The sequence below is a fragment of the Ostrinia furnacalis genome, unplaced genomic scaffold (genome assembly GCF_004193835.3).
Source record: "Ostrinia furnacalis isolate ACB-3 unplaced genomic scaffold, ASM419383v2 OfSCF6127, whole genome shotgun sequence".
NCBI lineage: Eukaryota > Metazoa > Arthropoda > Insecta > Lepidoptera > Crambidae > Ostrinia > Ostrinia furnacalis.
Genome location: NW_021136366.1, coordinates 144,558 through 167,288, shown reverse-complemented (window position 1 = coordinate 167,288; position 22,731 = coordinate 144,558). Strand labels below are relative to the sequence as shown.

Sequence of the window (22,731 nt, the reverse complement as noted above, 5' to 3'; positions counted from 1 at the left end):
AAAATATACTGTCTTATAAAAAAAAGTTGTAAGAACACTAAATAACATTTATTTTGGTAGTACTAAAAATTAACAGCGCAGTTTCTAAAGGTCAAATTATGGAATCAAATATTAAGTTTATTTTTTTGTCTGTCTGTTATGTTTTCACGTCTAAACCGCTGAACAAATTTGGATAAATTTTAAACCTAAGTACCTACTTAGATAGATGCTAGAGGGTAGGTTTTGGTGTAGAAATAAAACTAAAAGAGGTGGGAAAACATGCTTTTGGTCATAAATACCTAAGCAAGTGTATTTCATCGCGGATCGAACGCGGCAAATACACAGGAAAAGCTGTGGACAAAAGCTAGTATGTACAAGTATTTGTCGATTTGTCTACACGGTGATTACATTTTATAAGGTCTCCCATACTCGTTTAATATGTGCCGAGAAAAGAAGGAATAACGCGATTATCGCATAATCCATTTTTATGGCGGTACCTCTTAGACTTAACTGCACCGTTACTATAAGTCAGTTAATATAACGGTACATGATCTTTACGTCAAAATGAAACTTTATTGGATTCTCCTGAAAGACCTTACAAGCTTACAAGTACCTACTTGAGAAGGTTTTTCGGTTATTTTGGGCTTGGAAATTCTGTTTGATTATAATATGGTCTATATTCTTCAGAATCACTGAAGGAAAAACTCAGGTAGCCTGCATAATGGTCCACGTACTGCAAAACAGTAAACTTAAAATGATGATCCTAATATAGAATTTGCCCGCGGCTTCCTCCGCGTAAATTTTTGACTGTCACAGAAAAACATTATCGTGCGCATCCTCATTTCAAAAGCCGGGACAAAAATCTATCCGGGACTCTAACTATACCAAATTTCATCAGTCGGTTCAGTGGTTTAGGCGTGAAAGTGTAACAGACAGACGGATATTATAATATTTATAGAGATTAGTTAGGATTGAGGATTTATTTGTGATCTATTTAAAGAAATCCGCTCTAAATTTCCATCTTTCAAAGGTCACCTCAAATGCAACGAGTCTCTATTTCCTTCGGGAATTTTCCTGGAGACGCTGGTTTGTTTAACCTCTATCAAGAATACATTGAACCAGATCCGGGAAGGCCATTCAATCGTTCCGTGACTCAGTGTTTATCCGTTCATTCATTCACACTTCAGATATTCGGGTGATGGAAGAAGGCATCCTACTATTATTAGAAATGCGAAAGTTTGTGTTGATGTAAAGACTACTGAACGGATTTTAATGAAACTTTACAGTATTATTGTTTATACATCAGAATAACATACAGGCTATGATTTATGATCTGTAACAAGAGCTAAATTCCATGCAGGCGAAACCATGGGCAAAAGTTAGTAAACCATAAAATTAGTTATGAGGAAGCGGTTTTTGTTTACGAGTTTGAAGATTCTAAGGAAAATTATAAAGGAAGTGTTTTTGTGAATCATATTCGGTGTCAATGTAGACGATGATTCAAAATATTTATCGTGAAAGTCAGTGGAATTCCCCTTAGTAATTTAGGATGTTTACTCGTTTTCCAATTTAGTTTTTTCAAGTATTACTAAACTAACCCATAGAGTTACCTGCGTTACATTTTGCACAAACACATAAAATATTATTCATGTAAGCACGAAAATATTATAAAAAATGATTTAAATAAAACGTTCGGCTTTTGTTTCAGATTTTATTTCGGATAAAATATGATCTATATTAAATTCGTTATATTCATCCGAATTCAATGTAAAAATGTTTTTGTTAACTATCCTCACAATCTGTATCGAAATTAAGCTTAATGAACAGGAAACAATTAATTAATGGATGCTTTGTTCATTGATTTGTAATTAATTTAATTAAAGCCTGAGCTTCCCTTTGGGATATTTGATCCAGCAAAAAATATCTGTTCAAGTTACTACTGTTCAAAGCCCGAATTCAAAAGGCTCTATTTAGTTCTAGGAATGAGAGGTATTGGGTCTTAACAGGGCCGCCTTTAATCTACTAAGGGCCATTTAAGGATAAAGGATTGGTTACTGTTTAACAGCATACTGGGGCCCATCAATCGTGCGGCCCTGGGTACGTGCCTATAGTGCCCACCCATTGGGAAAATGAGACTTGAGTCTTTAAGGGTCTCTTTCAAAGACATGACGTATTTAAAGTATTTTTTGACAAAGTCATTTATGGTCCTCTGATAAATTAGGCATAGAGTCAGACATCTGTAGCGGGGACCATAAATGATCTGATGATGATGATGATGTATTATCATACTGAAATCATCAGTAGGTACCTACATAGAGCACCGTTAACACACTGTAATATACTTCGGTAGGCATGAAATCATCTTAATTACCATAATTTCTGCATTATAACGATCCACCGTACGGTGCATACGACGACAGAAAGTTATACTATGGCATCTTAATTATGTCATTGTAATAGGCGCGATTTTGCAACAAGAAAATGTAGTTTGTGATATGAGTAGGAAGTTAAACACCACGATACATCAATTTAATTAAGTTAATTAATTTGTAAGTTTATGTATCAGTATATTTTAGACAGAACAATCAGCGGATAGTATAATGTACTTACTCATAAAGTCCAATTCTCAAGCAAATCAGTTCACGTGCAGCATGAAAATATAACGCTGGATATGGAAATACTCATAGGTATTATTTACAGTTAAACATAAAATAAACCGACGCCAAAACGTCTGCTGTTATATTTCCCTACATTAAAAAGCAATAGACAAAAAATAAATGTGTATTATGTTCTCGCCGTTGAGTTATTTATAATTTCAGACCGGTACAAAATGTGTGCGCGCATAAATCACGAAAACGAGTCGTAATCGGAAGATTTACGGCTGGAAATCCAACGGCAACGATACCCAAACAAATCGTTTGACTGATCGCCGAATTAGTGTTGTGTAGTATGAAAATTTTGCAGTGAAGTGATGAAGCGAGTTATTGTTCTCTCAGTCGTAAAAGCTTTCATGTTGTTTGTATATTAATAAGGACGAGTCATTAGGTTTGCGGTATTAATTAGGTTACTTTGATGGGAACGGACTCATAATTTTCATCTTATGTAACTTCGTTAATTAATTAATTTAATTAAAAGCAAAAAAGATGTTTTTATTACTTAAAAGTGAATTTTAGGAGCCTGTAAAATGATCTTGCGTAGTATTTATTTACTACATGAAAATGTATAATACAGATTGTTCAATAAATGAAACAGACTGGAATTTAATTAAACTTATAGAGTTTATTTTGTATAATTATTCGAACAGATGAGAATTGCGTAAACCGACTATAGCTCTCTAAACTAACTAGGTACCTACTCTGCAGCACTTTCCACTTTTTTACGCAGTCAAATGTATTTTTTATCTGTAGTGTATACAAATTCCGCATCCCACAGATGACGCACCTGTGACGTCACGCGTTCCTGGCACGGGCGGCACAAATGGACATTATCCCGGGACAATTAGCGCGGGCAACATGCCCGGCACTTATCTTGTGATAATAACCGATCGGTGAATAGCTAAAGACTCTTTTGTTTACTAAAACATGAAATAGTTTTAAAAATTTTCAAAATTTAAATAAAGAACAAGTGACATTCTTAATTCAAAAGTGGACTAGAGAATTCGTGGAACAGTAAAACGTAAGTAAATTCAACAGAGTTGAAACCTCTTTACATAAAAATGTGAAAGAATGTAGCTGGCCAGTATAATGGAATCTTTCCGTTGACTGCATCGTATTAGATTTTTCTATTTCATTTGATATTTAATTTCCACTTTCAGCTGTGTTAATGCAAAGCTTCAAATTCATCGAACAGTTCTTGTATAATTTATTTTAAACCTTCCCTTTTTAATGTGGGTCAGATTCATAAAGCCTCACATGCTTTATTGCTACATGGATTAATTTCGACTATCAATACTGTAATTAAAGCGACATGTGGGAATTTTTACATGAGCATTTTATCTGAAAAGTATAATCGTGTTTTATTAAATATTGCAACAATTTATTGAAAACTATCATTGTGTAATTAAACGATTTATTCAAGTAGCTCTATATTTTTATATGATTCTAAATTGTTTTATGTAGGAAAATATTTCATTAACTGTCCAACTTTTGTAATTATTTCGAAGCGCACAGATTAAACAAAATAGCAAAAAAAGAAACAATTCATAAACAGTATGTTTTTAAACCAAACTATTCTGTCTTAAGACGCCACATTAAAGGAATAAAATTATAGTCGTTACTTACATACATAATACTTTTTTACTATCCGAATCATCCATTACAAAAATCCACCCTTTATACAGTCTATTACAAAATATTTTCCGACTATGTTTGTAGATTTTATCAATCGACAGACCCTAGGGGTCTTATTGCTGATTGCTAATAGTGAGACTTAGTCAAGTTTACACAATTAGAATTTCGTGGGTCTAAATAATTAGTAGCAGTACCAAATAAATGACTGCTGTTAATTCTAAAATCGAGTTTAGAATTAATACTGGATTAAATTACATTCTTCTCTAATGGATATTTTAGAGATCAAACGTAAAAGTCGCAAGGACTTTTTTATTAGACTATGTATTTGACATTAATCGCACCTTAAGTTAAATTTAGATGTAGAGTGGTACATGTCTGCCTTGTAATACTATTATTCATGTACATTACTTTTAAGTAAAAAAAAAACTAAATATGTGCCTTCTCTCAATATTATTCCACTTTTCAATTCAAGATCTGTACAGGGTGGAAACGATAAGTGATCTCACTCGATTATTTCTAAACTATACAAGATATCGAAAAACTGGTTACTGATCCTGAAAGTGCTTCACAAGCTCTATCAAACAGTATCAATAATAGAGTACAGAATAAACTAGATCTATCCGAAAATTCAACTGCTTGGGCTGTAGAGAGTTCTTTGTTCAAAATTGCTAAAGCGAGCATTAAGCTCATGATCTTTACCTGATATTATGAAAAAAATTACCTAGTCCCGTTAACCCCTCGTGGTAAGCTTACTAAAGTTCCCTACATTACCTCTGCTCTGTCGTCTAAACAAACTTAAAACATGAAGCTCTAGATCACTTACATGAATGTCATTAAAACTAAGGCTGGGTTGCACCATCTTACTTTGACTGTAACAAACGTCAAAAATCTGTCAAACTCCATACAAAAATCACCGGTTATCGTTATAGTTACGGTCAAAGTTTGGTGGTGCAACTCAGCCTAAATTCGCTGTACCTAACTGCTTCATTAAGTAGTTCTGTCGTCTAACCAAACTTAAAAGTTTAGTATGGAAATGTCATTTTAAAACAGTGTTCACCAAGCAAATGACGATTTGCGTAGTTTGGGCCTAACCTTCTAAAAGGCGGTGTTAAATGGCATTCCATGGAAACCCTCATCTGGCGTTGCGTCAGCGCTGTTTATGTTTCATTCATAAAGCTGGAGCGAGTTCAATAAACAAATTCTTTTGCTTACCGCAATATGGGTGTGTAATATGATTAGGCGGGGAGGAAAACTTTCAAATACATATCAGATATCAACATGAAGGTATTTTTAATGGGGGAAAGACCAAGTACTATTTATCTAATAGTCTATACGAAGGAATTTTGACTTTACAGTGCCAAAAAAATTCGTGAGCTTACAATTTGTTCTGAATTCGTTTGAGGACGTTTTGCGTTGATAGTCAGGACTCCAGACTATGATGAAAGCAAAGCGAAAACTGATCTAACTAAAATGTTGAAGAGTAGCCATAATTAAGGCATTCTTTGAGAAAATATTTTAAAGAACAACACCACGCAATTTAACACTAAGGCTGGGTTGCACCATTTTACTTTAACTTTAACAAACGTCAAAAATCTGTCGAACTCCACACAAAAACACCGATTCATGTCATAGTTACGGTTAAAATAAGTTAGTGTAACTCAGCCAAGTCTTTCTGTAATATTATTATGTAACTATATCACATTTCGAATACATAATGTATTACAGAAATACCATAAATATCTTCATAAAGTCAATATGCGTGTACCTAAACGAAATAGCGGCAAAATTCCAATTTAAATATGTTTAAAATGATGGAATACTACTTCCTATCTATTTTTGGGAGCTCGTCAGAGTTAAAACCGTCGCATGAATGAAAGGACGTCATCACTGTGGAATCAGTGACTTTCCATCACCTTATAACCCATTTATAATCAGAAACTTTTGCTGCCATTTCGACCCGGTTGGGCTTTGAAAGGGGTTTTGATTTCAGTCTTGGATAGAGTTAATGTTTAATGAATTGGCTTTGATTTCTTAAGAGAAGGTTGATTGGTGCTATGGATCTTTTATAACGGTCTGGCTTGGTAGTTAATGTTCTAAATTAACTACATTGCTTATTTTAGTTGTGGTTTTAAATCTCATGGGGACTAATCAATAGGCTGCGTTGCACCATCTTACTTTAACTTTAATAAACGTCAAAATTCTGTTGAACTCCAAACAAAAAGCACCGGTTATCGTTATAGTTACGGTTAAAGTTGGGTGGTGCAACTCAGCCACAGTAACGAGTATAGGTAGCCGAAGGAGTTAAATACAATGAGCGAGCAATCATAATGTATTAGTAGTAATTGTAGGTATTAGGTACTAACTAACACATGCGTTTGCAATTAGATATGATGTGGTCTGTGATGGTTGGTTGCTTATTTTTATCTATTTACGCATGCAGAACGAAGGAGTATGAATGGGCAATCAAAATAAAAATCATATTCACAAATTCATACAATCAGCGAACCCGCACGTAAACTCTATGCACTCTCAATCAGTAAATTATATCTCTTTCACGCAAATTTCATTCCACGACACACACGCGTGCGCCGCTTGTGTTTTGTTTTTTGCGGAATTCGAAAAACGAATTCGTCAGTGTTTTATTTCGATTGCAATTGAAGAGTCATTGTTTTCAAATAACGATTCGCAGAAAGCTATTTTTGTGCTAATACTAAATACTTTCGTTCCTACTGGGTCTCGCTTGGCACGGCCGGACTGAGCCGAGACAGATTCCGATGTATAAATTATGCTTGAAGACACCTGTCACTTAGTCGCACGAACGTGTCTGTTAGGAAAGTAGATTTCTAGATGTTAAGACCATAGTATGTTAATGAAGAGGTGTGCGAAGATGAAAGATTGAATGCCGAAGCAAAATCAAAGAGCACATCACTGTTTGTATTGTATTATTATATGATCAAACGAACTTACCAAGTGAAGTTCGATCTGAATTATCCTGTTTTCGCCGAAGAGATTTATTTTACCGTGTAGTACCCCTGTACGACAAGCCAATCCGCACACAATATTCAGCGTAGTAGTAGTAAAAAACAAAAGAGCGGGCAACCCCACCCCTACCACGCCGTGGGCTCGGTGTCCGAGCGGTCTCATTATATTTAGAGAAGAGATGACATTGANATAGAGTATAGAATAAACTAGATCTATCCGAAAATTCAACTGCTTGGGCTGTAGAGAGTTCTTTGTTCAAAATTGCTAAAGCGAGTATTAAGCTCGTGATCTTTACGTGATATTATGAAATAAAAATTACCTGGTCCCGTTTACCCCTCGTGGTAAGCTTACTAAAGTTCCCTGCAGCTGTTGCATTAATTCTGTCGTCTAAACAAACTTAAAACATGAAGCGCTAGATCACTTACATGAATGTCATTAAAAATAAGGCTGGGTTGCACCATCATACTTTGACTGTAACAAACGTCAAAAATCTGTCAAACTCCATACAAAAATCACCGGTTATCGTTATAGTTACGGTCAAAGTTTGGTGGTGCAACTCAGCCTAAATTCGCCACGTAGATTTTTGAACGTCAATACCTAAACAACCTTTTGAGGTGTATTTATGAAATTTGAAGCTGATGTTTATCTTGCAAGTCTCAACACATGAGCCAAATTTGAAGTGTTAATGCACAGTAGTTTTTCAGTGATGAGGAGTCAAAAGTGGCTCCAATTGGGTCATCTAAATATACGCACGGTGCAGTCCTCTCCCTGGAACTAGGCTTAACGTGCTCCCGCATGTCTAAAATATTTGCTTAATGTTGATTTAGTCGATTTTCTATTGATGGGAACATGTAAGACAAAAATAAAATTTCCAAAATTACAGACCTTCTAGAGCAGATGCCGTGAAAACTATAAAAGATATAGAAAAACTTTACTGTCTCACCTGTAGCAAATTGAATAAGCTTTTTTTGGTTTATAGTAGTCATGTTACTAGGACGCACAGTTTCCGAGGATTAAGAGAAAAACCGAAAAAAAGTACCTTTAAACCCCCCTCTCCCCGGCGGCTCAAGGGCTAAGGGCGGGGACTTTTGCTATGTTCACCTCCTAACTAGTCTAAATAAAGTCCCGAGGTCAGAAATTATGTTCCACGGATTTCTCTCTATACCGTCGTTAAAGCATTCATTGACTGGACTAGAGGAAAACTTTCAAATACATATCAGATATCAATGGTATTTTTATTGAATGAAAGACCATGGCAATGACTGAAACCATTGTTTTATAGATGTCTACAACTTCTTGAAAAAAGTGAGGCTTAGATACAATTCCAAAAAACATTCATGAGTTTACAATTTGTTTTGAGTCAGGACGTTTTACGTTGATAGTTAGGACTCCAGACTATGAACGCAAAACGAAAACTTATTTAACTAAAATGTTAAAAAGCAGTCGTAATTAAGGCATTCTTTAAGAAAATATTTTAAAAAACAACACCACGCAATTTAACACTAAGGATGGGTTGCACCATTTTACTTTAACTTTGACAAACGTCAAAAATCTGTCGCACTCCATACAAAAACACCGATTCATGTCATAGTTACAGTTAAAATAAGTTAGTGTAACTCAGCCTAGTCTTTCTGTAAAGCCTCTATGCGTGTACCTAAACGAAATAGCGGCAAAATTCCAAATTTAAATATGTTTAAAATAATGGAATACTACTTCCTATCTATTTTTGGGAGCTCGTCAGAGTTAAAACCGTCGCATGAATGAAAGGACGTCATCACTGTGGAATCAGTGACTTTCCATCACCTTATAACCCATTTATAATCAGAAACTTTTGCTGCCATATTTCGACCCGGTTGGGCTTTGAAAGGGGTTTTGATTTCAGTCTTGGATAGAGTTAATGTTTAATGAATTGGCTTTGATTTCTTAAGAGAAGGTTGATTGGTGCTATGGACGTTTTATAACGGCCTGGCCTGGTAGTTCATGTTCTAAATTAACTACATTGCTTGTTTTAGTTGTGATTTTGAATCTCATGGGGACTAATCAATAGGCTGCTTTGCACCGTCTTACTTTAACTTTAAAAAACGTCAAAATTATGTCTAACTCCAAACAAAAAGCACCGATTATATTATCGTTATAGTTACGGTTAAAGTTGGGTGGTGCAATTCAGCCATAGTGATGAGTATAAATAATCGAAGGAGTTATATACAATGTGCAATCATAATGTTATAGCCTGAACTAACACAATATGCGTTTGCGATTAGATATGATGTGGTATGTGATGGTTTGGTTGTTTATTTTTATCTATTTACGCATGCAGAACGAAGGAGTATGAATGGGCAATCAAAATAAAAATCATATTCACAAATTCATACAATCAGCGAACCCGCACGTAAACTCTATGCACTCTCAATCAGTAAATATCTCTTTCACCGCAAATTTCATTCCACGACTCACACGCGTGCGCCGCTTGTGTTTTGTTTTTTGCGGAATTCGAAAAACGAATTCGTCAGTGTTTTATTTCGATTGCAATTGAAGAGTCATTGTTTTCAAATAACGATTCGCAGAAAGCTATTTTTGTGCTAATACTAAATACTTTCGTTCCTACTGGGTCTCGCTTGGCACGGCCGGACTGAGCCGAGACAGATTCCGATGTATAAATTATGCTTGAAGACACCTGTCACTTAGTCGCACGAACGTGTCTGTTAGGAAAGTAGATTTCTAGATGTTAAGACCATAGTATGTTAATGAAGAGGTGTGCGAAGATGAAAGATTGAATGCCGAAGCAAAATCAAAGAGTAGAGTCGTGAGCACATCACTGTTTGTATTTCAATATCGCGCTTATTAATACTACATAACATGCTACAATGTTTAGTTTTTCCTTCATTCATATTTGGATTATTTCGGGAATTCCAGATTTCATTCAGAACAAACCTAAAAACAGTTTTTACTAACTGGAATTTCCCATCCCCAATACATATCTCCACTATGTACTTGTACTCTGAATAAATCTCAGATCATAGAAGGGAATAGATGTGAAACGGGGGCGTGGCGCGTGTCTCCGCGATATGCCCAGAAACGAACATCGGCCGCGACGCCAGGTCAGTCGCGATTCAGTCGTACTGAGGAAATGTTCTCCGATATTGTTGGATAATGCGTCGTAACGTGCAATAACATAAGTGAAACGAAGAACTACAGGAACAATGAAGTCATTTACCACATGTAAGTATTGCAAATCCATTGGTATTTTGCTTATAAATAAAAAAAACTAAACATTTTTACGAACGAATTCAGTGCCGTGACATTTACTGCGATATCGAAATTAGTGGTGATAAAAATTCAAACACGTTGTACATTGACGATTTAGTTAGCAACCACTTTATGTCATGCGTAACTACTGCGCAATGTATTTTATTTCTTCCGATATCCACTGACGCGTGAAAATACACAGTACGGCCGCATGTGCCGGTCGTAACATAGTGCAGGGCTCGTGTTCTAATACGGTTTCCTATTATCGATAAATAGAAGTAAATTATTATTTTCTATTTTCTAATTTTGAATGTATTAACGCTACTGGTTAAAAAATGACCCGCAAAAATGACCGAATATAAAGTGGTTGCTGGTTAATATCTCGTATTAACTCGCTAGAGCAGAAAATGGCTACTGGGTAACATCTCGCATTACCTCGGAGAAAAAAATGGCTACTGGGTAACATCTCGCATTACCTCGGAGCAAAAGAATGGCTACTGGGTAACATCTCGCATTACCTCGGAGCAAAAAATGGCTACTGGTTAACATCGCGCGTTAACTTGGAGCTAAAAATGGGTCAAAGTTACGCGTCGTGTCACAACGCTTATAATAAAAATGTACGAGCACTTGCACAAAATAGTTGTTACAACTAACCTTGTGTTGGGTCTAATTCTCGTCACTACACTGCACAACTTAAAATAATTACGTTTTTTGTCGGTAAAAACGTCCTGGTGACGTCACTTAAGCATTTTTCTTATACTGCGTGCGGTCGTTGCGCGTGCGCACAAAGGAATGAGACCGCTCGGACACCGAGCCCACGGCGTGGTAGGGGTGGGGTTGCCCGCTCTTTTGTTTTTTACTACTACTACGCTGAATATTGTGTGCGGATTGGCTTGTCGTACAGGGGTACTACACGGTAAAATAAATCTCGGAGGCGAAAACAGGATAATTACATAACATGCTACAATGTTTAGCTTTTCCCGTCATTCGTATTTGGATTATTTCGGGAATTCCAGATTTCATTCAGAACAAACCTAAAAACAGTTTTTACTAACAGGAATTTCCCATCCCAATACATATCCTCACAATGTACTTACTTGTACTCCGAATAAATACTTTTATGACTACAATTTCATTTCCGATATACAACACAACCAAAGCACAAATACAAATATTTCATAGCTCCAAAAGCTATTTAGCATTCGCGTAACCCAAATAAAATATTTAAACGTCGCTCTGCATTAAATAAAGGCGGAGTGACTTCATTATGAATGAATTAGGACATTCGTGAAACTCATAAATGTAAACACATTTAAACAACTCTGCGGTCACGGCTTGCGGTGACGTCGCACCTTCGCGAAGGCATTTCCTTACGTTCGCGTGAACTGAACATTATAAAAGTTATTTCTCTGATGTACGCTTTGTGTTGGTATTTAAATATAAGCTTTGTCCGTGTAGATTTCGGTCTCTCACAGGTTTAAGTCAATTATAAAGATAAATATTTTTTCGCGCGGATCTCTAATTCTATTTTCCTTTTTTCATTATTCTAAAATAAGCTTAGCTCAAATTGCTCCTAAGAACATCAATAACTGCCATTGCAAAGCCCGATCAAATCTATCAAGTCGTTTAGGAGATTAACCAGTCAAACATAATATATAATCGCACAGTGTGTTATGGGACTGTATAAACGGACATTCTCATTGATTTGATGAAACGTATAGAGCTCAGTTATACAAACATGATAGTAAAACTCCCGTTTGAAAATTCCACGTAGTTTTTGCGGTATAAAAATTCAAAGTTACCTATTTTTTTACTTCAAAATTATGCAAAAATATTCTCACTCGTTAACTAATAACATTTAATTCAGAATTGTTATAATACTTCATAGAGATCTTAAAACTACACGTAATAAGCGTATTAAGTGCTTCGTAAACGCATTCAGTTAATTAGGAAAAATGATTTTAGTGATTTTTGTTTTTATTTTTTTTCTCAATTATATCTTAATATATGCAAACATTTTTAAGTGCAAGATATAGTCTGATATTTAGTCTAATTGCATATAGTCTGATATTTAGTCTAATTGCAGCTTTAAATTCCGTGATATATTTGAGGAATATCAAATTGAAAATATGCGCAATATAGAATTGTAAATTTCCCATCACTTTTTAATAGCAATATTTCGTTTGGATGTTTAAANCGATTTACTCGGAAACTATAAGTACTACAGTGATGAAATTTGATGGGAATATGTGTTGTATGAACCGCTACAAAATTATGACACTAAATAGTAAAAAAAAGAATTGGGGGTGGGGCCCCCCATACATGTAACTGAGGGATGAAAATTTTTTTTCGATGTACATACCCGTGTGGGGTATCAATGGAAAGGTCTTTTAAAATGATATAAAGTTTTCTAAAAAACATTTTTCTTAAAGTGAACGGTTTTTGAGATATCAGCTCTCAAAGTCGTAAAAAGTATGTCCCCCCCCCTCTATTTTTATAACTACGGGGTATAAAATTCTAAAAAAAATAGAGGTGATGCATGCTAATTAACTCTTTCAACGATTTTTGGTTTGATCAAAGTATCTCTTATAGTTTTTGAGATAGGTTGATTAAATTGACATAATAAGTTTATTATATTTGCTGCTACGGAACCCTTTGTGCGCGAGCCCGACCCGCACTTGGCCGGTTTTTCATTATTCTCAAATAAGCTTAGCTCAAATTGCTCCTAAGAACATCAATAACTGCCATTGCAAAGCCCGATCAAATCTATCAAGTCGTTTCGGAGATTAACCAGTCAAACGAAGGGACAAAATATTTTACGAATATAATCATGGTGGACAAAAAAATACATTATTTAGTAGCAATATTCGTAACTTTCCACTATCAAGTAACGTAAGGAAAATTCTTGTTATCATAAACGATGTACGGTTGGCAAAAACATATAAAAATCGATTCAACTGAATCAGAATGTAATTTTAGATGTGTAATAGGTATTGAATAATGTAGATGTTTTCTCTCATTTGTTCCAGGTCGCGGGGTGACTTCCACCGAACAAAACATGTCCGGGCTATTATGATAGCGCACAACCCACCGCTTCCCGAATTCGCCAATCAACCGTAATGTGTTAGACTATAACATTGTGTCAAATTGTATAAAGTGTAAATATTAGTGTTTTGATATAATATTCATAGTTATAGTTAGTAGTTTCCGATGAAAATTTTCGGTTAAAAATATAAAAGTTTTGGTGTCGTAAAATGATAATGTGCAATTAATACCGTTGACGTCAGTTGATCGCGTTAAAACAGTGGCAGTTGGTAAATAGTGTAGTCAGCATGTCATCTCGCACGGGACAGCGCGGAACGTCTGTGGCTGCCAGCCAGAGGAACCGCCAGCGGTCGCGGTCTACCAACCGGTATGACGCGGAGAAGAAGCCGAAGAAGAACAAGGACCTTCGCACGAGCGGCACCACCAGCCTCGTCTCCATTCCTAACAGCATCAAGCTGACGATGCTCAACAGCGGCCTCATACCTATCAGTAAGTGTTTTGACCTCTCTTACTCTTAGAATAGTAAAAAGTCTGAAATCTGTAAACTATTTTATGTATTCTATTCGAAACATTTACCCTACTTATCAAAAGTTTACCGACGATTTAAAATTAATAATTATTTGCCATACTGGATTGAAAGGTTGTTTAATATTTCACTTCATAATGTGTATTTCATTTTAAATTATTGGGATTTATGATGTCCGTCTAGTGCTCGTAGTAGTCTTTGCTCAAAAATCTAATTTTTCTCATTGATTTCTAATTAAATTGCACTGAATAAAAATAGTTCGTACTTCCAAAGAAAACTACCATAACAAAAACTCAACGTAAACTCCATTAACACTACAAAAACTTGAACAACATTGGACAAGTGAATCATGGTGAAACAAGGTTCTCAAAGAACTTTCTCCTCCAGTTATTGAAACAAATCCAGAGTTGGATAAAGAGGACGGCGGAGGTCACCGTTTGCATATTTTATGCGGACATCGTTATATCCGCTGGCGATAGTGATGTGCTTTGCACCTACGATAAAATGAAACTTAGATCTTTGAAGAATAAACGAGTAATATGAGTACAAACGTGTACTCTACTGAGTCTTTACTGTGCACAATGTGGTGTTAAAATTGAGAAATAGTTAATCAATTTAATCTAATCAAGACATCATACTTATCATAATTAAATTATAAAAGTTTCTCACAAGCTTGTGTGAAAAACCATAAAAAATATTTGGGGTTGTTATGGTCCTAAAGAATAACAGTCAAAATACTTAAAAATATATCGAATTGATTGCTTTGTCTAAGGAACCATGTGTCAAATATAAATAAACAAGCTCTTAGGACGTTACAGCAAAAGTAGTCTAAAATTATCGAGTGGATATTTTCGAGTCGTTGTTTCCCATCACTAGCGAGTTGTTTTGTTTCCACGGCCGAGATTTCCACAGGATCGCGCTGGGAACAACAAAGGTGATGACAACGTTCAGTTCACGGGATGTATTAATTTATTATCACGGATACGGAGGATAAAAACACGAGTAAAGACCTTAAAATCTTTTTTGTTTACTCGTGTATAAATAATGCTTTGAAAATAATATTTTTAGGACGTTTTTACTTTGAAGGACAGTTGATTTTTGATGAAAGAAACAAAACTTTATTGACGCATTACATTGTGCTAACAGGCCCTCGTACAGTAGGTATTTATCGTAGGTACCTACTTGTAACACCCTCTCAGATGACTATAAAACTGAGATACTACATTTTTTGTTCAATAATTACGTGTTACAAGTGTTCTATTATGTCAATCTTCCTCCCCTTCATATTGGGCAAAATATACAAGTAAGCGAATTCGTAACTCTTATGCACAGAACTTCTTGCATGCATTTCAGAACTTTTTGCCAGTCTGTGAAAGAACTGATAAAGTTAAGACAAACAATACTGATAGGAACGTCTAAAAAATAGTCATAATAGCAGATGGGTAAGAAATCTATCTAGGTATATAAATAAAAATGAATTGATGTTCGTTAGTCTGATTAAAACTCGAGAACGGCTGGGCCGATTGAGCTGATTTTGGTTTTAAAATATTTGTCGTAGTCCAGGGTAGGTCTAAACAGTGAGCAATTACGCGCGCGATATTGTTTTTCTGTCACAGACAAAATTCCACGCGGGCGAAGCCGCGGGCGGAAAGCTACTAAAAAATAAATACAAGAAAAAACATAATAACAAAGAAAACGCAAATTCTAGCCTAAATTTTTTCAACGTTCGCAGCATCGGGCACAAAATGCCAATGTCCTCAGTTGCCTACATAAGTGGGTTGTCATAATTATAGACAAAAGAAAGATAAGAACGAGTGGTCGTCTATCATAACTTCGTATTATTTTATGTCGGAATGAATTGCCCAGCTTTTAATGTAACAGTAAATCTTTCAGTCTTTTGGTGGACATAAATCGTACTTTTGTTTGGATAATGTTTTATTTAGCAATATTTATTCACATTTCTAGGGTGCAATGACTTTGGAATATCTAAAGTGAGCCATTCAGAGTAAACGCGAACAACATAAATACCTATAATTATATATTTTTTTTAAACAAAATTTATGACCTATCGTCTTGGTTTTATGATTATTTATGGAAAACTAGTTCAGTAGTTTTTGCGTGAAAGAGTAACAAACATCCAGACATCCAAACTTTCGCATTTATAATATTAATTAGGAAGTAGGATAATTTAGACTTTGTAAAAGTCATCGTGAAAACTTATTAGTACCTACCTAAGTGTGTTGCTGTCTTTAAATCACAGGTTTCAAATAATCTTAAGTTTTGTATTTGCAAGTTTCTCGCTATAACTAGACTCAAAGTACTACGGTATTTTGTGAAAACACCAGTAAAATTGTTTGGGCATAAAACATTATTTCAATTGATGCTAACCGGACTTGCAAAAACTAAATTCGACCGGCATCGGCCGTACGTAGGCAAGCGTATACTCAAAACATTCCAGCGTTCGCGCGCACCTAAAAATAGTTCGTAGTGTTGGGAAAAGAAGCTAGATTTTTCAATCAATTCATCAATCATGACTGAAGAATTCGTTCTAAAGCATTATATTATAATCTTTTGAGTGATAATATTATTATTAAGCTCATGTTTAATATACTAGGTGTGTTGTAGATATAATAGTTTCATTAAAATTAGTAGATAACTTGAATTGAAAATCTTTACTAAAAAAGACACTTTCCTAACCAAGAATATATGTTGCGTTTACTATGACTATTAATTTAAGATGCTGAACTTTTCTAGTTAAAAAAACAAATGAATCATAATGGGTACTTAACTGTCTGAAATACCAAACTCCAGTCAATTATAATTTAACAACTGATTGAAATTAATGTTAGTGATTAATAACCAATCATAAAAATTCAACCATCAATCACGGTTGATTCATGAGATCAGATTAAATTTTGGCCCATCACTAGCTTTGCGGATGTACAGCTACTTTTCCACAGCAATGCATCCGATCGGAGCGAGCAATAAATAAGATAAGGACGAACAAAACAGACTGTGTTTACAATGTTGTGCTTTTCTATCTGTGGAATATCGAGCGGTAGAATACTGGCCGTATGGAAAATTTTGGACGTGGAACTTTATCTGAAGTACCGATAGTGTTATGTTTTTCTTTTTTATGAATATTTAAATTCGGAATGCATTTTATTTTTATGGCATATTATATTTCTGGCCAGTACAATGCCGCCACAGATATAAACTGTTTTTAGAACTCTTTTTTAAGAATTTTTCAAAGATCTTCAGCTTGTCTGGGAAATATTTCAATTGAGACTTAAAATTATAGGGTTTTTTCACTGATGTTTTTATAATTAAAATGACAAAGGTAATCCAAATCTCAAACTAATCATAACAAGCCAAGTCACTGCACAAATTGCGTCACACTTAACGTCAAATTGTGATTGATTGTAAGATGAACGCCACCGGAAAATAATTTCCTCGGCAGGCGCCGTTGTAAAAATCACAATAAGGCCCGGAATGATTGATAGCCCGCTAGAAGTAATAAATCAAAAAATTCATCGTCTAAGACTGAATCTACCTCGGATCTTGGCCAATGCACGCCTCTATGTATCGGCAGTAGATATACAAGCAATGTAAGTAGGTAAAACACCCTTTTATAAAACACCCAAAGTCTGTCTAGTAGGTACATTTCCATTTAATTACATAGAGATAGTTTGGGACCCAGAAAAAATCATATGATAGTTTTTATCCCGGTTTTTAGAACACAATTTTGGAGTCGAACACACGCCTCATAGTCTTCCTATGACAGACCTATATTATAGTAGGATTTAAATAGCCACGCAAGCCGGTTATTACATTTCATAGTAAAACACATATTTTCATGTAATATTACCATAGAGAGACGTATAGAGTCTCTACTTATAAATTATAAATTTTCTCTTTTTGGCTGAAATAGGTCAAATCTGGGCGGAAAACATCGTTTATGAAAATGTCTGGTATAAATTATTCTATCGTGCTGTGATTTACTGTTCAATCCAGTAGCATTTTAGCAGTAGGACTAATATTACGAACGGGAAAGGAAATTACATGTGCTTCTACTTAACGCAAAACTATTGAACTTAGATGTCGCGTGAAATCAAATTTGTCAAAAGTCATAAATTATACCCTTTAAGATATTCTGATGTACAATAAATAATACTGAAAAGTTTCGTCAAAATCTGAAAAGAAAAAGAGATTCTACGTGATAGAGTAACATAAGTACTTAGACATCCATACATCCTTACAAACTTTCGCATTTATAATTTTAGTAGGATAGATGTAAGATCATAATAATTTATTAGGTGTAATTGTTATAGGGCCAATTTTGCAATAAAAATGTGTAAAGGTATCGTCTACAGACGGGAGCACGTCAAACTAAGTATCAGTCTGTGGTCTTAATCAGTTTGTAATACAGGCGAGTTTGCAATAAACATGTATACCTAGCCTGTTTTGATGTCGTCTGTGCACGAGAATTCGTTTTCATATAATATCTTCACGCAAACGAAGTTATGTGTGGGCGTCTGCCAGTTAATCATAATAATGTTGCGGTTCAACTCTCGAGTCGTCATTGAATGGAATAATGTCAACAGCTCTGTCAAAAGGTTATTGACCGGCTCTTACCCTTACTCGGGGGACTCAGAGGGTCAAGTGGCCAATCCTCAAAGCTGAATATGGAAGTATTGGATTGCATTTTAAAAACTTTCAGTTTGAGGCATTTTCTTTGTTCATTAATTCTGAATTGTAATAATGGCTGTGTGTAACATAATGAGGGCTGTAAAAAATATTTTATTGTTAATATTTTTTACATAAAAGCATTTCAGTGGAGAGCAGTTATTAAGATTTCAAGTCATAATAGAATAGATAAGATAGAAAATGAGTTGCATTTTCTTACTATCCAATAAAACTAGGAATTTTCCAATCCTATTCGCTCAACAAAACGTGATCAACTTCGCGATTGACAGCTCCGCCAAAGTACACTCCGCCGAGTGGGGTTGGTCAATTCAATTGGCACACAATCCCGCCGATCGTACCCCGCAATAAAATAAGGGATTGAGATGAGAAATGGGTTTTGTTTATAAGTTTATCGGGCTGATGATATTGCATCAAGTTATTAGCCGTTCGAATATTGTCGGAATCAATTGTTTTCTGTATTCACTGGCTTTATTATTTGTTGCTGATAACAATAAAGACTCTTTTCGGAAAGAGTAAGCTCCTAAGTGATTGAGTCGAAATTTTGTAAACTAAGTAGAAAATCAAACTATGTTACAAAGCGCTGAATATTAATGACAAAGTAGTTTTGAAAAAATAATGACTTAGTAAATTAAAAACTTTTTTACCTACAATGATCTAAGTTAGATGGTTTTGCTGAACCTACTCTATTCTATTTCTACCTAACTGCGCCAGAAGAAGGGTTATTTGCTTTCTTTTTTATTACCGTCAATTTAATCGTGTTTTAAAATTGTGTCATTTATAATCCGTATCAAAGTAGATCAACAAAAATAAAATTAAGTTTGTATTTGAAAAAATCTAACTAAGTTTAGTAACATATTTTTTCCAGAGTAGTTACTAACGGTACAGAATTCGTTAAATCCTATCAATCCCATTACCTTTAGTGAGAAGATAAAGCCTAACGCGAATAATTTCTTTATCTCGACATAAAAAAAGCTATTCCCGATAAAATGTTGTCGAACAAAACCAAGATCAAAAGAGATACAGAACGTAATCCCTTTGAAGCTCTGATGATCAATACCTACTTTGTTTGTTCCGACCTACATTAGGAAGACATCAGCCAAATTAATTGGAAAGGCACAAAAGACTTTTATGGTCTTTATTCCACGATTCTATAAAAAAGAAATGGCGGAGATTAGGATTAAATGAGGCCTTTGGTTATCCATGTATGATGAAAGAAGGAAAAATAGGTTGTATATGTACGAGTATAAATATCCATTACCTACCTCTTTTCGTTAAACACATGTACATATTTGTCACCTGTAAACCTTTATATTGGAAAAAGAGTCGATCTTACGAGTATTTTTATTGGTATTCGACTTGATTTGATTTTGACGAGATTTGATTTGATTTGACATAGTTCAATCAGACCGGCGATTTAAATAATTTGATCCTTACTCCCTACATCTTATAGGTAGGTACTTTGCTTCGTTCGTTTCAGCCGAAAGACGTCCACTGCTGGACAAAGGCCTTCCCCAAGGATTTCCACAAAGACCGGGCCGCTCGCATCCAGGCACCTCCCGCATCCAGGCACCTCCCGCAACCTTCACCAGATCGTCGATCCACCTAGCGGGAGGCCTGCCCGCGCTAAGTCTTCCGGCTTTGCTTATCAAGAACCATTCTTCTTCACCGGTATCACCTAACACAGGCGTACACCTTATGCCTAAAGGGTGATTCCGTTGTCAAAGATTTTGTAAAAGGTTTATATTGAAATAAAAATTATTATTTTGAGTTGTTTTAAATTCTCAGCATTTTATGCTGGTATTATTATTATTATTTTTTATTTTTCGCATCTTTCCTCCACCTTTTTAAGATGGTTTGATTATTATTATTCTTCACTGGTTATCACCTTTACGAGCGATGTTTGTGTCTTCCCGTAGTAAAGTAGCCTCGTCAGGACCCGTGGGAGACCACTACACATCACCCCACTGTGGTGTACAAACATAAAGCTGCAACGTTTTATGTGATTGACCTGGCTTTATTGTGGACGCAAGATTGCTGGGCGTTTGTATCCAATCCGGTTCGATATGCCAAGTGATCGGGCCAAATCAATTTATTAGCGTACCTACTCTTGTTCAGACAACTTTACATGAATAAGAAGCACCTGTATTTAGGTACATTTTGATTCTCTTCTCTATTTCTTTAACAATGGTATTTTGTTCTTGACTTTTATTGCTGTAAGACCGTGAACAAAATCTTTTAATGAAGTCTCTGTGATTACGTACAAAATACTTAAAACCCATTCCTACACCTTTTTTAAATATTGTAAATTCTATGTAAAGTCATTCATAACTGAAATTTTGGAATTCCAAAAGTTATTAACCGACCAGATATGAATTGCATAAACACCTAGCCCATGTTAACATGGTCATATAAATGGTATGGTGAAGTCAGAAATTTGATGTCATCATTTTAATTTTTTCAATTTTCATATGAAATAAATTTCATAAAATCCGATTTGTATGAAAATTTAAATAATTAAAATGAAGATATCAATTTTCTGACTTCACCATACTATTTATATGCCCATGTTAGCATGGGCTAGTGTCGGCTCATACCATATACCCATTTACCTAACACCCTGTATACGTAACCTATCATTTACACACTGTGAGATTTGACCTTTTCCGACCCTGGGCCAACGCTGACTCTGTAGTCTGTTATGTGAACCACGACCAGACAGTATTCATCAAAGATCGATATCATCTGGTGACTTCAAGATAACCCCCTTTGTTTAACTTTACCATTCCACATTCTCATTCTATCAAGCCCTATTTCAGAGAAATCTGTCTGCCCGCAGCGTGGCTCACACAAACAATGCTTTGGCCGCAGACGCCGCGTGGCGTCACTCCTTGACCTAGACCCGACCAAACAGCCTTTGAGGCTATTTTCGTGCATCTCGAGCTGATGCGAGTAAGCAGACTGCAATTAAAAATGAACTGCAGTGTATTGGTTTAGAGGTGAAAGTGATTTGATAGTTATGTGATTGTAGTTACTCATTGCGCGTCTTCGTCATGCCAATCTCAACTCTATCACGATTTATAGTTAATTGTAATGTAAAGCGTCAACAATTTGTATTTTATTGATAATTACTTACGATTCAAATGCTAGTTTCATCTTGAAACAATAAACGCGTTGGGTTTTGTACGATGAACTTAAGGCCCTCATAGACGGCACGATTAGTCTTTACGATCCATCGTTTCAGCCTAATGACAAATCAGTAATTTATTGTAGATGATTTAAACTCGTACTTTAAATCATTAGAATATCGTATCGATAAATAGAAAATTAGATGACTTTGTGATCAATGTTTTGACTTTTGTCATGACATAGTAATTTACCTTGATGTATCTTCGTCTCGTCTGTACTTCTCGATAACTGCACGCACGCAAAATGCAAAATTAGGCATGCATTCTTGTACTTATTGTAATATTTTAGTTCCAATTTGTCAGGTTTCACAAAACCACACATACTTTGGGTCACTTTTACTTATGTAGTTCAGTTTCAAACAAGTATTTTTAAATGATTGCTTGAGATTGCCTTTCGTGTATGAATATGACCGATATTTTAAGCGCTCGATCGTCGCAATTTCTGAAATTGATAGAAAGCGCAAATCGTATCGTATATACAGGGTGTTTCTTGTAAGGTGTCAAGCCGAAGGCATGTGATAGGTGAGGACTAGATCTATCGATTTCACCCCCATGTATGTTCTACGATTTTTCGTAGTTTAGAAGTTATCGTTAATTTTGTGATTTTTTCAAATTTTATGACCTAGTGGCTTAATTTTTTTTTATCTTTTTTTTGGGTTGACTTTTCTCAGATTTCTTTTTTTTGACAGATTCCCTATTAGTTGCAGATATTTGTAAAAAATAATCATCTTCCTATCTTTGATGCAAGATACAAAATTTTTGCTAGAAACAT

The 22,731-nt window shown here is 35.2% G+C and overlaps 1 protein-coding gene across 1 annotated transcript in view; it reads left to right on the top strand.

Moving 5' to 3' along the window:
• The window catches only part of Ptp36E (protein tyrosine phosphatase 36E), a 171,155-nt gene that overhangs the window by 73,306 nt on the left and 75,118 nt on the right, over nucleotides 1-22,731 (top strand). The window contains exon 2 of the mRNA XM_028317276.1: nucleotides 13,526-14,030. Within this exon, the coding sequence (XP_028173077.1) occupies nucleotides 13,829-14,030 (202 nt within the window). The 5' untranslated portion in view covers nucleotides 13,526-13,828. The remainder of the gene's footprint in view (nucleotides 1-13,525; nucleotides 14,031-22,731) is intronic.